This window comes from Xylaria bambusicola (genome assembly GCF_022495145.1).
Source record: "Xylaria bambusicola strain CBS 139988 unplaced genomic scaffold F5B22scaffold_62, whole genome shotgun sequence".
NCBI lineage: Eukaryota > Fungi > Ascomycota > Sordariomycetes > Xylariales > Xylariaceae > Xylaria > Xylaria bambusicola.
Genome location: NW_025953615.1, coordinates 128,577 through 145,136, shown reverse-complemented (window position 1 = coordinate 145,136; position 16,560 = coordinate 128,577). Strand labels below are relative to the sequence as shown.

Below are 16,560 nucleotides of genomic sequence, written 5' to 3'. Positions count from 1 at the left end.
TTTGGTTACAGCTCGTGAGAGTGTTCAAGTCATGATCTTTCCGCAACCAGTGTCTGTATATGCTGAATCTCGCACCTGCGATCCGTGATAACATAATAAGACTCCGGGATCGAGCGATAACAGCGGCTGAACATATCAACCTACATCAAGAGGACAGGTATTCTTCATAGTACGAATATTGTCGTTATCGTGTCTGTCCTCCTCTCGTGCGCGCCCCGGGGAGTGTTTGTGGCTTTTTGCCCTTATAGAACGTATTCTCTAACATCCTGAGAAATAATAGCTAAACCGACTTTTTCATATTGTACAACATACACCTCGCTATTCACTCGGCCTGCCCAAATGAATCACAAAAAACAATCGTGATATAGGTTTGCGTTTAGATTACAATCCAATACACTTCGCTGTGATGCCAATCTTCTTCGCAGCCTCGCTCAGATCAATAGTAACGTTCTGAGAGCTCGCCGCGAGCGCATCCCTGAAATATGGAAGCACTTGGCCCTTGTTCACGACGTCCTTGCCTTTCAACTGGAAAGGGAGCTTGCCATCTAGTTCGCACAAGGGCTTTTGTGTCAGGGCTTTGAGAATGGGTAGTTGCTGAATATCCGCGGTCGTGACAAACGTGTTGTTTCCAGGACGCAGAATGAGATTGTTGATGTAGGTCTGCCCGACATCTTCGTTGTTGAGGAAGCTAGTAAAGGTCGTATTGCCCTGTGTTTCGTCAGTCTTGAGGATCATGAAGTTCATATGCATGTCTATAGTAGCATAAGGAGCAGGGAACACGATTGGAGAAAAACTTACAATTTCCAATGTCAAGACTGAAGGATTAGGGATGTGAACAGTTGCGTTAAAATTACCCTTGACGCGAATGCTGATACTAGGGTCCGAGATCGAGAGTCCGTCAAAGTTATTAAGACCCGCAAGCGCCACGGTCTTGTCGAACGTGGCAGGGTATGCGCGAGAAACTCCCCGGACGTGGATGTGAGTGTCTCCCTTCACTTGCACGTTGACAGACACGCTAGATAGCAAAGCCTTGTTGAATGTCGTGAAAGCATCTTGGTTTGAGATCCGGATCTCTTGGCTAACGTTAACAGCCTGCATTGAGGAGGAAGTAGTTTGGGGGAAGTCAATATGTGCGAAGGCCAACGGCGGGTCGACGTCCGCCAGGTACATTGTCCCTTGAAACGCATCGACAGTGGCGTGGACGGAATCATCTGCTTCGATAGTAGAGTTTATGGCCATAATGAGCGAGTCTGTCTGCGTATTTGTGACGGTGATCCCGTCAATTGTTAACTTGGCTCCATCCAGCTTCTGCTGTGCGATCTTCGGTACCGCTACAAGCAATCTGAGTCCCCAATTAGTTCATGATCTATCGAAAAGCTTGCTTATAGGTGGTGAGTAGAGGCCATGAACCTACACCGAAGGTACTACAATGACAGTAGCAATGATGAGGAATACTAGCAAGTAAACCCACCAGAAGCGCTTGAAGTGGCTCTTCTTCCCAGGCGCGGCCATGGGTGTTATATCACTCCCAGCCGAATCTGTTTTCGTGTCTGGCATATTGACTACTTAGACTTCATGCCCCTTGGACGAAGAAAATTCCATGCAGTAAGGAGCAGTATAAAATGAGCACGTGAGTGCCAAAAATATTTAAACTAAAAGAAACCTAGGTGAGGGTGGCTACCCGAGCGTAAAATATCAGTTATCTCGATATAACAAAGAAATAATATGTGGTCAGGTGGGCATACCTTGTATAGGTACACCTGCTCGGTCCTTTCTTAGAGCACACGTACAGCAACGGAGCGATCCCACACGTAGAGAGAAACATATAACGACGAAGGCCATCGCGGTAATGCAATGTTGCACTTGCTATACCCATAATCTGTCTATTAAGCTGCTACAAACAGCATAGTTCAGTAATGTGTGGCATGTAGTATCTGCTGCTGGCCTAGACCATGTGAATTCCCCGAATCGCCTATCAATTCTGCCCTATGAAACAGTCCAATTCGTAGTGCGTTTAGTATAATACTTTCTTCACCAGCTTGGCTCGTCGCATAATGGCAACGATTTGCTTGTGCAGGGGATGATACACGTAGGTAACCTAGTATAGTTTACGATCAGAATACGATGACGAGCGGGCCAGACCGAGGGAAAACGAGACAGCAACGATGATTCGATGACGTTCATGTCTCAATGCCATGCCGGCTGTGACCAATCAAGAGCTGGAACCACGGGGTGAAAGGGAGAGCATGGTCTACGTTTATGTAAAAACCGGCCAACGGTTGGGTGCGAACAACAACGCGGACGGGTAAGGCCGGGGACCCTAGTAGAAGAAGTAGGTATCCGTTGCCTCCTTTTCGGCATATTCTTGTATGAGCGTTGGCCTCATTACGGCCCTATTCCCTGCTTGAGAAGACAGGCCCGAATACTGAGATCTCGCCCTCCTGTTCGTGCTGCGGAATACGAAAGACAAACAAGGATCACTGATCAGTTCTGGACAGTCCGACAGTGTACTACTGCTCCATACTACCAATACCTAATCGTAAAACAGGCCAATGTGCGCTACTAAGTAGGTATGTAGGTAGAGCCAAGCAGACCTGATTCCTCGGCATGGCACAGAAAAGGAGACTCGAAAGCATGTGAAAGGCAATCCAACTGGTGGCTATACAATAAGGAGAGTACTATGTACGTGTTTCTACGTACTATGTAGTCACACATTCCAATTGAGAACTTACCCCGTGTCTTGGCATAACCAGAACAACCGTATAATCTCTTCAAAACAAGCCTTTTCTCCTTGAATCAGAGCTAATTCGCATTAGTAGAGGTATAGCGGGGGCGATCTGAGGTGAACTCCCGGATCCGCTGTACTAGGTATAAGTAAGTATAGCATCCCACTTTCAGCGCCTCAGCTCTAGCCTTGGGGCACTCTGGGGCACACTCGGCACTCCACTGTTCTATCGTCTTACTAGGTATGTAGGTACTATGTACCTAAGTATTAAGGACCTAAGTTCATTCCCTCTCGCCGTCTGCCAGCTTCGATGTGTTCAAGGCTCAGGTCAATTAGCAATGAATTTCGACGGGAGTCATGACTAAGTAGGTGTCTAGATAGCTATAATAACTATCACAATGCACTCCAGTCTACCTACACACGTGTCCAATACCAATTGGGCTGATGATTTCATGTGTCCAGCCTTAATACATATTAGATACCTTACCATCTGACACAGAACATAGGTACCTAGAGTAGGTAGGTAGGTAGGTACTTACCTAAAGGTATGTAGGTAGCTCATAAGATGATGCATTTTTACGGAAACATTTCCCATGTGAATTGTCATGTCTCATTCCTCGATGCTAGCTAAGAGGGTCAATTTATCATCTGGAGAACCTGGGAACAAAGGAAAGACTGCTCCTAGCTGATCTCATTCCCCGAGGCCCAACCACCAAGGTCCCTTCACTTCCCCTATCTGAATATCCTCGCAGACTACATTTATCTACATACTCAGACAAACCCGCCATCTGTACAGTACTTGTCCCCAGGGTTTCTTATTTCCCCCAGCTTCGCTTCTACACGACAGTCCCAGCTTTTTGCGCATTCACATCGTCTGCCTTCTGGACGCAATCCTCGATGACTTTCCAGAAGAGCTCGATATCGAGCCCGCGGGGGATACGAACGCCTTCTTCCCCAGGCGGCAATAGTCGCACGACCGTGCGTCCGGTCTGCGTTCCCTTCTCCCTGGCGTCCTCGAGCGTCCCCTCCGTGACGACGCGGACCTCGAATCTCTCCCGCCGCTCCGGCCCCTGGGGGCTCGCGGGGTCGAAGTCGTAGAACGGAATCTCGTGACGCGTCCCTGTCAGAATGGCCGCCACGGCGAGCGGGTCGTGCAGTGGCGGACCGTCAACTATGCCGAAGACGTCGCTGGATTGCGCTCGGTTAGTTTCTGCAGTCTTGGGTCACACAACGCAAGCACAAGTAGGTAGTTACACGTGGAGATGGGAGAGGAGCAGGGGTTAATTTAAAATAAAAAGAGAACATTATTAAAAAAAGAAAAAGACCGAACTCACCGGTAAGTCTCAGCAAAGAACATAAGCAGCTCGACAAGCATCTGCCGCAACGTAGACTTCGCCTTCATTCCCTTCTGCTCCAAGTCCTCTGCTGCAGCCTTTGCCGTTGCCGGTTGGGTGCCTTTGAGCAGCAGGTCCTGCACCTCTTTCGTCGCCAGCACGAGATGCGTGAGATCAAGCGGCACGAGCGTTGACTTCGGGGCGAGGATGGGGTCGTGGAGCAGCGCGGCGGCTGCCTCGGGATCTATGAGCACGTTGAACTCGGCCCACTGCGAGTAATTCCCTATGCGCTCGACGTCGTCGACGCGGCCCAAGGGGGCGGCTGTGAAGCCGTCGCCGACACTGCCACCCATGATACTCACGCCTGCCACGTGGGACCTGAGGTCTGGGTGTGCGGTAAACAGCTGCGCGACATTAGTGAGCGCCCCCGTGCCCACCACCCATGGCGTGCCGGGTTCGCAGGCTCGTAGCGCGGACGCCATAGCGTCGACGGCGGACATGGATGCGTCCAGGGCCGAACGCGCCGGCGGGGGGAGCAGGGCTGTCCCGTCTAGCCCCGACTCACCGTGGATCTCAACCGCGGGGACGGCATCCCGCTCCAGTGCATTTGCTGCCCCTGGGTACACGCGGAGGCTGTCATCCTTTCCAATGGCGGATAACACGGAGAGCGCGTTGTTCGTCGTCTTTTGTAGCGACGCGTTGCCGTGGACCGTGCTTATGCCCAACAGTTTGATGCCAGGGTGGTAAGCACCTAACAGAATGGCAAAGACATCCTGGTTTGTTTGTTAGCTGACTGGTGTTGGGTGCGAATATGTTGTGGGGATATCCGTATTGCATTGCATTAAATGGATGGAAGGCTATCAGTTGTTGAAGTGCTCTGGCCATCCTATTGCAGCGCGAGGCTGTGCGTGATTAAGACAAAAGAAACACATGGGCTCGAGATGACAGAATCAAGTGGGGTTTGATAAGTAAATATTTCAATCCTCTAACTATACTTACATCGTGCCCTGGATCGCAGTCTAGCCAGAGAGGAACAATGTCCGACATGATGGGTTTGGATATTATTTGGCGATATAGTCTCACAGCTATACTGAGTTGTCTAGTTCTAGCTTAGGACCCTATGAGTCTGGATGCGCAAAGAATGAGATTGATGCGGAGAGAGTGAGAAGATCGCAGAGGCTCAAGAGGTTGTTTTCATGAGGAAGGGGAAATAAAGAGGATATAAAGTTGGATATTTAAGAAGTTATGGGTTTGCCTAAGCAGTTAGTTGGCTATCTTGTGGGCCTGTCACCACGTCTGCTTATTTGTTTGACTACTTAGTTCTGTCCCTAGTGGAGAGGCTCGGATGTGTACACGGAATCGGCGCTCTAAAAAGTCGCTCAAAGCAAGCATCTTGATTATTCCAGATATCTCGACTCTAGGGAACCTCAGCCGCTTAGAGACGGCCATTGTTCGCGAGGCTCGTGGGAGTTGGAGGGGGATTAGTAAAACCCTAGCCTCCCATTGGCTCCCGAGACCAAAGTGGTAAGTAGGTACCCTTTGCCTGAGGTAACAATGAGACACGGAATTCGTGGCGTTTTTGCACATGACTATCGCAAAGTCGAACTCAGGGAGATCTGACCATCAATGTATTTTAAAACGTAATTCTAGACCGTCGTCGTACAATGATATGCCGGTGGTTATTGGGCAGCTCGTTGTCTCTCCATCACGCGCAAAACGTCGGCGGCATTATTACCATCCCCCTTTCGCTTCTTAGGTCCCCGTTTGCGCTTTGAGCCCCCTCTGCTGTGATCTCCCCCTTCTTCCTCATCCCGCCCCCATTCCGATAACTTGACTCTCTGCTCATCGAGATCTGCATCATCGTCAAGGCGACTCGTGCCAAAACCCATATCTAGATCTTGTGCGTCTCGATCATTATTCTGTAGCATCTTACGCAGCCGCTCTGCTTTCTCTCTTGCCTCTTTGTCATCTTCCTCGGATGAATCGGCAATGGCTCGAAGAGAAGCAGCCTTTTTGAAGGCTGCCTGAATCGCAGGATCTGACATGGACGGCGCTGCCAATGTTTCGGAAGACACGAGTCCGGTCTTGGAATCTTTGAAGTAGTCCCGTGGCTCGGACACACCGACAGGACGTGAGGGTGGCGGCATTATTCTATTGGCTTCTTTGTCTGCACTTTCGGCCTTTGCCTGTTCTGCGGACGCCTCATCGTCCTTGTCATCTTCATCAGAACTATCATCCAATCCTGCCAGCGGGTCGTAGTCATCGTCCACGTCATCAAAGATATCGTCGCTTTCTTCCGGCTCCTTGGCTTTTGATTTGTATTTGTCAGGAACTTCCATCCCTAGCGGCTTCGCTTTGGGATCAGGGACCATCAAATCGTTTGCTTCTTGTGACGGCTCTTCGGGTACAATCTTGCGCACTTTGCGCTTTTCGTTGCCATCCTCATCAGTTATTATCATCACTTCTCGTCCTCGACCGTCTCTCTCTATCCTCGTCCCGGGCGCTTTCACGCCAATCTTCCTGAATTTATCTCCCAAGGTTGACTCCTTTTTCATCTGTGCGGCGCCCCGCGCAGCCTTCATCTCTGCCAAGATTTGATCTCTGGTTCGTTTTTTAGAAGCATTTGTAGGCGCAGTGGACAATTGGCCTTTCTTAATTGTCTTCTCTTTTGTCATTGTCGAGACTTCCTCCTCTTCTAAACGGTCGAGTTCATCATCGACATCCTCAGGGGTCTCATCTTCTTCGTTGTGTGCTTCGCTATTGTTGTAGACGTTTTCACCCTTTCGTATCCGCTCGAGTAGCTTGAAATCTAAACCCTTTACGAGATGCGTGCTTGATAGATCACCGCCTGCAATCTGACTCCTGAGATGGTCAAAAGTTGGTTGGTCAATCTCCTCTTTCTTAAAAGCCTCCTCGAGAGCTTTCAGCCTTGTTGCTCGATCATCTCCCTCCTCTTCCTCTTTAGAATTCCGGGCTTGTGTGCGGTCGACGTAGCCCTCAGCTAGTTTAGAACCTTTCGGCGCAAATGACCGAAACTTCTTCTCTTTCTTGTCGGGTTGATTCCGTTCTGCGAGTTGTCGCGCGAAGTTAGATTTAGAGAGGCCTGCCACCGAGCGCCTTGATTTTAGTCAGACGTGAGCCCTTAGGTAGAGAGTTGTAAGCTTACGGTGTCATGGGAATGCAAGATTTCTGTCGAGATCCAAGGGCAACTCCGCGCGAGGGAGTCGAGGATGCGCCATTGTTGTCGCTAGTTGGCGACTTGGCCGCATTTGCAGCAATAAGCCGACGAAACTGTTCGTTGTTCATGTTCCGGTGCCCACTCGTCGACCAAGGATGATACCACGCAGTGTATCGCTTGATCTCTGTTGCAAGGCGATGCTGAATGAAGATTATCCCCGAGGATTCGATAGCTTCATCTGTAGATACCTTCTTGTAGATAGGTACCGATCGATACTTAGGTACTTAGCTGAACTAACACAATGGATTGTCTAGCTGGGGCTAGTCCATCCATACAGAGTGGCCAGAAAAGTGGAACTACCACACCAAGTCACGGGATGACGTGTAAATAGGTCGCGCTCAGATGCCAGTTGCACCTCCACTCCTACAAGTCCATTAAAGTGGTCGGTGCCTGCGCGCCACATCATAGTCATATTCCAAGAGTTATTTATAAGCAGCTATCCTCTGTCGGCTCTATGAATAATCACAACACATTCATGAGAAGCTTCTCTAAGATCGGATATGATGATGGTAGAAGACGGATGTGAGACAAAACCACTTCCCTCTGGTTTAAAATGATGATGCGCGTGCTCAGCTCAGGCGTATTAAATCATCAACCTGCGAACCACCATTGTCAAAATGGGAAGCTTTCTCGAGAAGAACTCAAATGCTGTGCGGAAGCGCATAGAGAACCACACCTTCTCCGATGAGGCTGGTGAAGAATATGAACCGAGTGCTTTTGGTGGCTTCTCGGATTACTTTCGCCGCAAGAAGATTAAGCTCCAGAACCTCGATTCAGAACTGAGGGCTTCGTCATCGGATAAACCGCAGATTTTCAAGGGTGTTGTCGCTCATGTAAGCGGGTACACGCAACCGCCGCTTCATGTGTGAGTCGAGCGATATCCCGAAACTACCAGAGATAATGATTCGCATTGAGCTAACCTGTGAAAGGCTTCACCGTGATTTGGTTCTACATGGCGCTGGTTTCCTTCAGTATCTTGACTCCAAAACCATGGCCACCCATATCATTGCGTCGAGTCTACCGCCGAAGAAGATAGTTGAGTTCAATAAATACAGGATCGTGAAACCGGCTTGGGTGGCCGATTCAATCAGTGCTGGGAGGCTCTTACCCTGGACTGATTATCGCGTTATTGAGGAAACTCCTCGCCAAAAAACGATCAAGTTAGATGGAAGTGGCATATCTACACAAAGACGCACACAGCAATCACCACTGTCTGTCTACCGAGAACAGACTGAAAACAGCTTCTACACATCCCAGGTAAAGAAATTCATTGATGCTCTAGACAGCTCACCCAGCAAGCCAAAAAGTGCGGCGGCAACCGCTTTAGCTCGTGAAGATGACTTAGCCGAGGTTAATGATTCTACTCCTATGGGTGAACAACAGCGAAGTTCTAGTAATACTCCGCAATTTCTCAGTGATGACAACATAGAACATCGTTTGGAGGATGTATCGAATACTGAAGAAGCTACCTCCACACCCTTCGAGCCGCCTATGTTGAAGCTTCAGCCTGATATGGAACCAGATGAACTTGAATCCAGCGCACTAGCCGCTCAACGTAAGACGATGACTTCCGAAGAACATAATGCCTTATTGCTTCAAGATCCTCGCATGAAGAAATCATCGACTGCGAATCCGGACTTTATACGACAGTACTACTCCGAAAGCCGCCTTCATCATCTGTCAACTTGGAAGGCCGACCTTAAGTCAAAAATGCAAAAGCTTGCAGCTGAAAAGAGTCACCAGAGGAAGTCAACGAAAAGGAAGCCAGGCTCGCGGAGATATATTCTACACGTCGATTTTGACAGCTTTTTCTGTGCTGTATCTCTCAAATCGGCACCCAGTTTCAGTGATAAACCCACTGTCGTTGCACACGGTACGGGTGATGGGTCAGAAATCGCCAGTTGCAACTACCCTGCTAGAGAATTTGGAGTCAAAAATGGCATGTGGATGAAACGAGCCAAGGAGCTTTGCCCTGAACTCAAGGTCCTGCCATATGATTTCCCGGCGTATGAAGACGCGAGCAGGCTATTCTATGAGTGCATTGTAGAGATTGGAGGTGTCGTGCAAAGTGTCAGTATTGATGAGGCTTTAGTAGACGCAACCTCAATCATCCTCTCTGCTGTTGGATCAGATGGGTCGGGGATAGATGAAGGTAGCATTGTGAGTGGTTGTCTGGGTCCATTCCTGCTTATGTCGTAGACTTTGAGATCTTCAAAGGCTCATTTTCCCTACTACCATGACGTGCAAGTGCCTTGCATTCTCGCGAGGTTCCTATATTTGCTCAGCAAATGGTCACTAATCTCAAAACCTGTAGTGGCGCGAACAAGAAAAAGCCGATCAGATCGCGTTGTCTCTCCGAGACCAGATCAAAGCGAGAACGGGATGTGCTGTGTCAGTGGGCATTGGAGGTAATATCCTATTGGCAAAGGTAGCGCTAAGAAAAGCGAAGCCAGCAGGGCAGTAGTACGTAACCATTGGCGTCATTTTCTTCCTGTTCTAGTTACTCCCGGAGGCCATGGTTGCCAATTAGGGGCACAATTGTGTCTCGGGAGTATACAGAATTCTCGAATCTCTTATCTGAAAGAATAATTACTGACTCCAGCGGTTGTAGTCAGTACGTCTTTCAGGCCCCGTGTCTCGAATCCCGGCGAATATTTATCCCTACGTGCTTCTATAATGGTCCCCCTTATGCCCGAAACACATATTTCTAATACTCTGGTCTCTCTAGGATCAAACCCGATGAAGTGCTTTCCTTCTTAGGAGGGTTAAAAGTAGACGACTTACCCGGCGTCGCATATAGTACAGCGGGTAAGCTTGAGGAGATAGGGATCAAATTCGTGGATGATATTCGGCAAATTTCTAAAGAACGCTTGGTCAGCACTCTTGGGCCCAAAACAGGTGGAAAGCTCTGGGACTACGCTCGAGGAATTGATAAGACTGAGGTTGGGGAGCAGCCAATTCGAAAATCCGTTTCAGCTGAAGTCAACTGGGGCATTCGCTTCATTAACCAAGAAGAGGCTGAGGAGTTCGTGTTTAACCTCTGCAAAGAGCTGGAAAAGCGGCTACTGAACGAGCAGGTCAAAGGCAAACAACTCACTATGAAAATTATGAGGCGGTCTATGGATGCGCCGCTTGACCCGCCTAAGCACCTAGGGCATGGGAAATGCGACACGTTCAACAAGAGCGTCTCGTTTGGTGTTGCCACCCATGATCATCAGGCTCTAGGCAAAGAAGCGGTCTCAATCCTCCGTTCCTATAATTTCAGTCCTGGCGACTTGCGTGGATTGGGCGTCCAGCTAACCAAACTTGAACCCATAAAAGCCGGTCTGTCGGGGCCTGATGGGAGCCAGAAAAGATTGAACTTTGGAAGCGTTAAAACGACTGGGTCAGCCACGAAATTTGCTGAAGATCCCATCCAGGATGCTAGTAGCGTGGACCAGCTTCTCAACTCGCCTCAGGGACGGGATTCTGCACCAGACCCAATCGTAGACGGCCCAGTTACTCCCAGGAAGCCAAAGTCTCACGGTCCACATCCAGCCTTGAGAATAGCGCAAGCAGGGGAGAAAGATGCTAAGGCCCGGCTACCTCTCAATATATCAGGCACACAATTCATTTTGCCCAGTAACACTGACCCTGTGGTGCTCGCTGAATTACCCCATGATATTCGAGGCAAGTTGATGGCCCAGGGTCAATATAGGAGCAGTTCCGAAGTGCGTGATGACTTATCCACAAAATCGAGAACACAAAGCCCAGCTCCAACTGAAATCCCGCCCGAAATTGACCCAGAGGTCTTCCATGCGCTCCCAGAAGATATGAAAGCCGAGATTCTAGGCTCATATAGATCCCGATCTAGACAGACTCTTTTACCACAGTCACCCCGTAAAGACCGTATGATCCAGCTAACGAAGAAGACAACGCCTACAAAGCGCCGGGGTCGAAGCTCAAAGGAGCGACTGGCTGATGCAAATGCCAAGATTGTGCAGACCAATCTGTTCTCGCGCAAGCAACAAGCTGATGATACGGGGCTGGGGGAGATGGAAGAGCTAGACGAGGCGTTTCTCGCCGAACTGCCAGAAGACATGCGCAACGAGGTAATAGCCGATTACCGGAGACGTAAAGCCCAACGGTCGGGTTTAGATCTCAAGATCAACCCCAAGCGAGATCAAGACGGCGGGGCTAAAGATCCTCTACCTGGGGGTCAGATGAGATTGAAGTTTCCTTCTCCACCACCTAAGGTTACCTTTCCGGGCAGCACAATGACGTCTGTTATAGAGATCAGGGATATGCTGAACGTATGGCACGGCGAAACTAGTAAAGATGGGCCTCATCAGAGAGACGTCGAGTTGTTCATAGAGTATCTCGTTAAAGTCATTGTGGAAGAGAGAGATATGGACAAAGTGCAGAAGCTGGTTAGGTGGCTAGACTTTCTTATCGATGAAGATGTGTCAGAAGCGCAACCAGGGAGAGTCACATGGCGCGCCGTTGTCAAGGATGTTAAGGAAGGGGTGCAAAAAGCAGTCCGATCAAGGGGACTTGGGCCTCTTGAATTAGGGTAGTCTCAAAAATGTGCTCAGGGTTATGTCTATTATGATATTATTTCAGTAGACAAACCCAGAAGCTTCCACCTGGTTTTCCACCAGCTCCCTAACGCCTATACCCTAAACTTTAGGGCAACGATCCCACCAACGTTCCATCATGCTCATGAACACAACATGCCTCATACAGTCAAACGCTACACTCACAAAATAGTATACATCAACCCTCAATTAATTATTCAGCCCGCGAAAGCAAATCCCAACGTCAGAACGACCGCGCCAAAAACCGCGCCCTTCCAAGCTCCATCCGCCCTCAACTCCCCAGCGCCGCTCTTATCGTTCGCATCAACAAAAGTAGAATTATAAAGACTCAATCTCAGCGCGCCGCCACACGCCGTCGTATTCGCACCATCACAGGATGTGTCGCAAGCACCGTCTGACAAGCGCTCGCTAAGGGAATTCAGCTCGTCGCCGCACCAGCACTCGCGTGAGTACTCTAGGCCCGCGAGTTGGTATGGGCGCGACGGGCGGTCGTGCGCGCAGAAGTGCAGACACCGCTCTACCGTCATCTCCTCTGGTAGTGTCTCGCTGGCGCCATCCAGGGCGCGAAGTCCCGTAGTTCCCGGGAGCGCGGAGGTCTCGTTCCAGCACCCTATGTAGACGTAATCACTGGCGCTGCCGTCGACGATGGTTAAAGTGTTATTGGAAGATTGAGCCGCGACGTGAGGTAGGATTGGAGGGGTGATTAGGAGGAGGGAAAGAAGGGGGAGGGGGTAACCTCGTAGCATCGCGACGAGTTTGTTTTGCAAAATTTATGTCGGGATGAGACGTGATGAAGTTTAAGAATGCTTTATCGCTGAGCTGACGGCGTTCTAGCCTTTAGTCAACCAGAATAGCGACTGAGAAATCTATGATTGTTCCACCTCGTCTTTTAACACTTTCGGCCTTGTACGAGTCACAATTGTCGCTCTCGATATATCTCGATACCAAGAGCTTCTTCGTAATTCGACTCCTCTGTTGACAATGAAAGGAATTGCCTGCTCGACCTCTCCTCAACCCAACACTGCAAATCTAGAAACCTTCAATATCGGCCTTTAAGGACGGTTCAGTAATAAGTATTATTTATCGGCATATGCAGGTACTCAAGTATGATGTGCTATGCCGTGCATGGGGCGTACAAATAGGTATGTGCAGACAAGGATGGTGATGACAGACGTCGTGTTACGATTCCAAACTCTTGGGTTGGCAGGATCTCTGAAACGTGAAACAATGTAATGGGAAAGACGGCGGCGACAAGAACACTTCGAGCAGACAAGCTCTTCGCAGGAAAATGAAGGGGAAATAAGAAAGTGAGAAACAACCCAAAAAGTGAAATCTAGTAAGCCGCGCTCCTGTAATGCCTTATCTAAATACCCAATTCAAGAACCAACAGAGAAGGGAAGAAAAAATCAAACCCAATAAATCGATGAACCCATGTATGCAAGCTGACAGGCACTGCAACCAACGGTTCGCGCTTACACGTTGCGAAGCGAAAGGGGCGAATAGCCAAAGTACAGATAGCGTAGGTAGCTGAAAAAAGCTCCCCTGTTCCTCAGCCCGTTCGAGGCGTCACCAGGCTCCAGCTGACGCGGGGTCTAGACGCACAATCGCGGTGCAGACTCGATGGCCTAGGCCAAGTTGGAAAGAATGTGCTACCTACATTACATTACATTACTATCCATTATTTACATGGGAGCGAGGCGGCCGATTCCTCCCGACGGTCTATTACGGACGCTACGCTAAATAGCGAGAGTCTAATTCCAAGTCTAGATAAAAAGGTTAGTATTTCACGGCAATCTCTCAAGCCTGTGCCGAGCGCTAACGATGTTCCGGCTAAACGGCGTTAGCAGAACCGCGATAGGTAAGAGATAGTACCTTGAGCTTGTGTTCATCTGTTTGCGAACAAGATCACTACTATGCGCTTGTGCTATGAGAATAGATTCCTTCCTTGAGGAAACAAACCTGCTGGATATATTGCCGTCTGTAGCATAGGCACCCAGCAGATGAAGCAGGTCTATCGCTGAGTTTCGTTTTGCCGACAGTATTTACATAACATACCTACGTAAAGGCAGAAATATATCATCAGCTCCGGGGGTCATCTTTAATGCCCCAGCTGCCAACAAGCCTCATAGCTTTCTCGTCTCCATCGATCAGACGCTCATCTTGTAAGGTGTCAGAGAGACATCTCCAGGGATCGCGACTGCCACCCCACTTGAGGAGGTTTTCCTTCAGTCGCTCCCCGTTTTCTCTATCTAATGCAGCCCCGTTTTGGCCCGCCGAGAAGACAATTCGCCATACACGTTCTGAGAGTACCTGATCGAACAGGTAACTGTAGTACGTACTGCCATATCCGAAGAGATGCCCAAAGAAGCCTTGCCACCTCGTACCTGGCGGGTCTGGCGGTAACTTGCCAAACTCCCTTTGAAGATCAAGATAAATCTTCGTAGAGTCGAAATCTTTCTCTCGCACAGTTGGGGAATGATATTGTTGGTCTAGCATGGCCAGAATGATTTGATTCTCTCGATCAGACGCCTCGAAACGATCGGAAACTTCCAATCTTTGTGCAACCATGTGGTAGGGAAGGGGTTCGTCGGTCTTGTAATGCCGAGCAAATAGAGCTAGCACAGAGGGGTCTGCACAGAAGTGTTCCATTAGTGTTGACGGGAGTTCGGCGAAATCAGTGGCACACCTCGTCCCAGCTACATTGTGAAGTGAGGTCCGGGCCAGGACGGAATGAATCGCATGTCCCATCTCATGGAAAAGGGTCTCCACCTGATAATAATCTAGCAGCGCAGGCTGATCTCGCTGATTATGTGCCTGGTGGAAGTCACAAAGCAACGCAATTGTCGGTAATTGCTTTGGTGAACCGGATTGCTGCGAGATATGCATGCCATCATTGGCTGCTTCTAAAGGCGTTTCGAAAGTAGGCGATCCTCCCTGGCCATTTTGCTCCCATGTTTCCTGAATCTCATCTGTTGAGATTTCCCGCGAGCAGCGCACGGTGAAGTGCGCAGGATTTGGCGATTTACCATCTCGGTAAAATAGATCACAGTATAAAACGGCTACGTGCCCATCAGTGTCAGAGATGACATCTAGCCGTTTTACATCTGGGTGCCATGTTTCTCCCGGAAGTGTCTCTCTAGGAACCAACCGTATACCATATAGTCGATTGAAAAGCCTGGAAAGGCCTTGCATAACCGTACCAAGAGAGAAGTAAGCGGCTAAGTGGTCATTTATTTTTCGTTTTGATCGCATCGTAGTTCGTATACATTCCATATAATAGTCTTTATCCCAAGGCTGAAGTGTAGTGTCACCACCGAGCCTCTGGCGCTTCTCTCCTATTAGATCAGCAAGCTCAGCTTCCACGAACGAAGAATTGTGCTTAGACAGGGCTTGAAGAAACTGGCGAACAGATTCCGGGGTTTTCGCCATCATTTTATCATGAAGAGCCATGTGACCGTAGCTGTCGTATCCCGATAACGAGGCGAGACGAGAACGAAGTTTAAGCATGTGCTCCAGCGTATCAATTGAACGCCTAGATGCCGTCCGTGTGGCATAGTAGAGTGCTTGTCGAGTATCTTCATCATGCACTGTCCGCAATGCTACCGTGGCCTCCGGGGCCATAGTCGGCAGACGAAGAACACCACGCCGGACCATTTTATGGGCCATCAGGGGGTCAATGCCTTGGAATCTGCTGCTAGGCAACTCGACATAGTGCTTCTCGGGCTCCATACAATCCACGAACTCAGCACCCAGCTCGCTAATATTTTGAGCCACATCTACAAAAGCATCCCGATAATCCTTTGGTAAATTTATCGCGGATTTTTTAAAATCCTGTTGCAGGAGCCTTGCAACAGTCTGTTCCTCCTCGCTCCAACTTGCCACCACCTCAGGAGTTCCTAAAGCCTTATCAAGCTGATCGCTTAATGTAGTTGAAGTGTTCAACTGATTCATATACATATATGCTTTAGACCACGCGACAGACGCAGCTTTCTGGATATTAGTATCTGGATGTGTTATCCGCACAAAGTCGGTCACATCTAGTACTCGACAGAGTAGGTCGCTTAATCTATCCAAATCCCTGACTAAATTCTTGTATTCTGCCACAGTCGAAGCACAGGTGATTTTGACGACGAGCCTCGAAGCCCTGGATATTGTGATATCGGCGAATGTTAGAAAGCCTTGAGGCGAGGTCAAGTACTTGTTCCGGAACAAGCCGACATTTTTTAGGTTCGCGATCTGAGGCAAGGCCTGGAAGAAACCGCGCGAAGTAGGCGGGGAGTCGAGTATTTGCCGTAGAAGAGCATCATCGTGCTTTGGATCGGCGGTCGAGTGGTTAGCCGGTACAGCTTGTACGGATTGTACGGCCTCGTCACTGCTATGGGCGGTGCCGGACACGGCAGAGAACCAGCGCTGCTTCGGTAGCTGTTGTCGTTGAACTCGGGGAGCTTGATGTATACATCTCGAGCAGGTCCACAGACCTGACCGCATAGCTTTGATCATGTTGTATCGGGCATCATATTAAATACCATAAGACAGAAATATCATGACAGCGAAAGGGAAAACAGAGAAACGAGCGTAGATATGCTGCACGACCAGAAGGTATGGGGAAAGTCCACCGGCGAAAGTCCACCGGCGCAAGATTTGGCGTACAGCGTAGGCGATACCGCGGGTCAATGGATGCTACGG

General features: G+C 49.3%; 5 protein-coding genes across 5 annotated transcripts; 1 reads left to right on the top strand and 4 right to left on the bottom strand.

Moving 5' to 3' along the window:
- Nucleotides 1-10: 10 nt before the first annotated feature.
- F5B22DRAFT_625287 (uncharacterized protein) lies at nucleotides 11-1,766 on the bottom strand. Its single transcript, XM_047976168.1, has 3 exons — nucleotides 1,415-1,766; nucleotides 799-1,342; nucleotides 11-708 (listed from the first exon to the last, which is right to left on the bottom strand). The coding sequence occupies exons 1-3, from the start codon at nucleotides 1,555-1,557 to the stop codon at nucleotides 382-384; spliced, it is 1,014 nt and encodes a 337-aa protein (XP_047826355.1). The 5' UTR covers nucleotides 1,558-1,766; the 3' UTR covers nucleotides 11-381.
- Nucleotides 1,767-3,561: 1,795 nt separating this feature from the next.
- F5B22DRAFT_639442 (inosine-uridine preferring nucleoside hydrolase-domain-containing protein) lies at nucleotides 3,562-7,365 on the bottom strand (the record flags this gene model as incomplete). Its single annotated transcript, XM_047977715.1, has 4 exons — nucleotides 3,562-3,913; nucleotides 4,060-4,832; nucleotides 5,769-7,176; nucleotides 7,226-7,365. The coding sequence occupies 4 exons, from the start codon at nucleotides 7,363-7,365 to the stop codon at nucleotides 3,562-3,564; spliced, it is 2,673 nt and encodes an 890-aa protein (XP_047826354.1).
- A 549-nt stretch (nucleotides 7,366-7,914) lies between these two features.
- On the top strand, nucleotides 7,915-11,853 carry F5B22DRAFT_639441 (impB/mucB/samB family protein; the record flags this gene model as incomplete). Its single annotated transcript, XM_047977714.1, has 4 exons — nucleotides 7,915-8,162; nucleotides 8,227-9,457; nucleotides 9,612-9,757; nucleotides 10,026-11,853. The coding sequence occupies 4 exons, from the start codon at nucleotides 7,915-7,917 to the stop codon at nucleotides 11,851-11,853; spliced, it is 3,453 nt and encodes a 1,150-aa protein (XP_047826353.1).
- Nucleotides 11,854-11,962: 109 nt separating this feature from the next.
- Nucleotides 11,963-12,924, bottom strand: F5B22DRAFT_479086 (WSC domain-containing protein). Its single transcript, XM_047972227.1, has one exon. The coding sequence runs from the start codon at nucleotides 12,618-12,620 to the stop codon at nucleotides 12,072-12,074; it is 549 nt and encodes a 182-aa protein (XP_047826352.1). The 5' UTR covers nucleotides 12,621-12,924; the 3' UTR covers nucleotides 11,963-12,071.
- A 755-nt stretch (nucleotides 12,925-13,679) lies between these two features.
- On the bottom strand, nucleotides 13,680-16,534 carry F5B22DRAFT_479078 (peptidase family M3). Its single transcript, XM_047972226.1, has one exon. The coding sequence runs from the start codon at nucleotides 16,372-16,374 to the stop codon at nucleotides 13,954-13,956; it is 2,421 nt and encodes an 806-aa protein (XP_047826351.1). The 5' UTR covers nucleotides 16,375-16,534; the 3' UTR covers nucleotides 13,680-13,953.
- Between the last annotated feature and the right edge of the window lie 26 nt (nucleotides 16,535-16,560).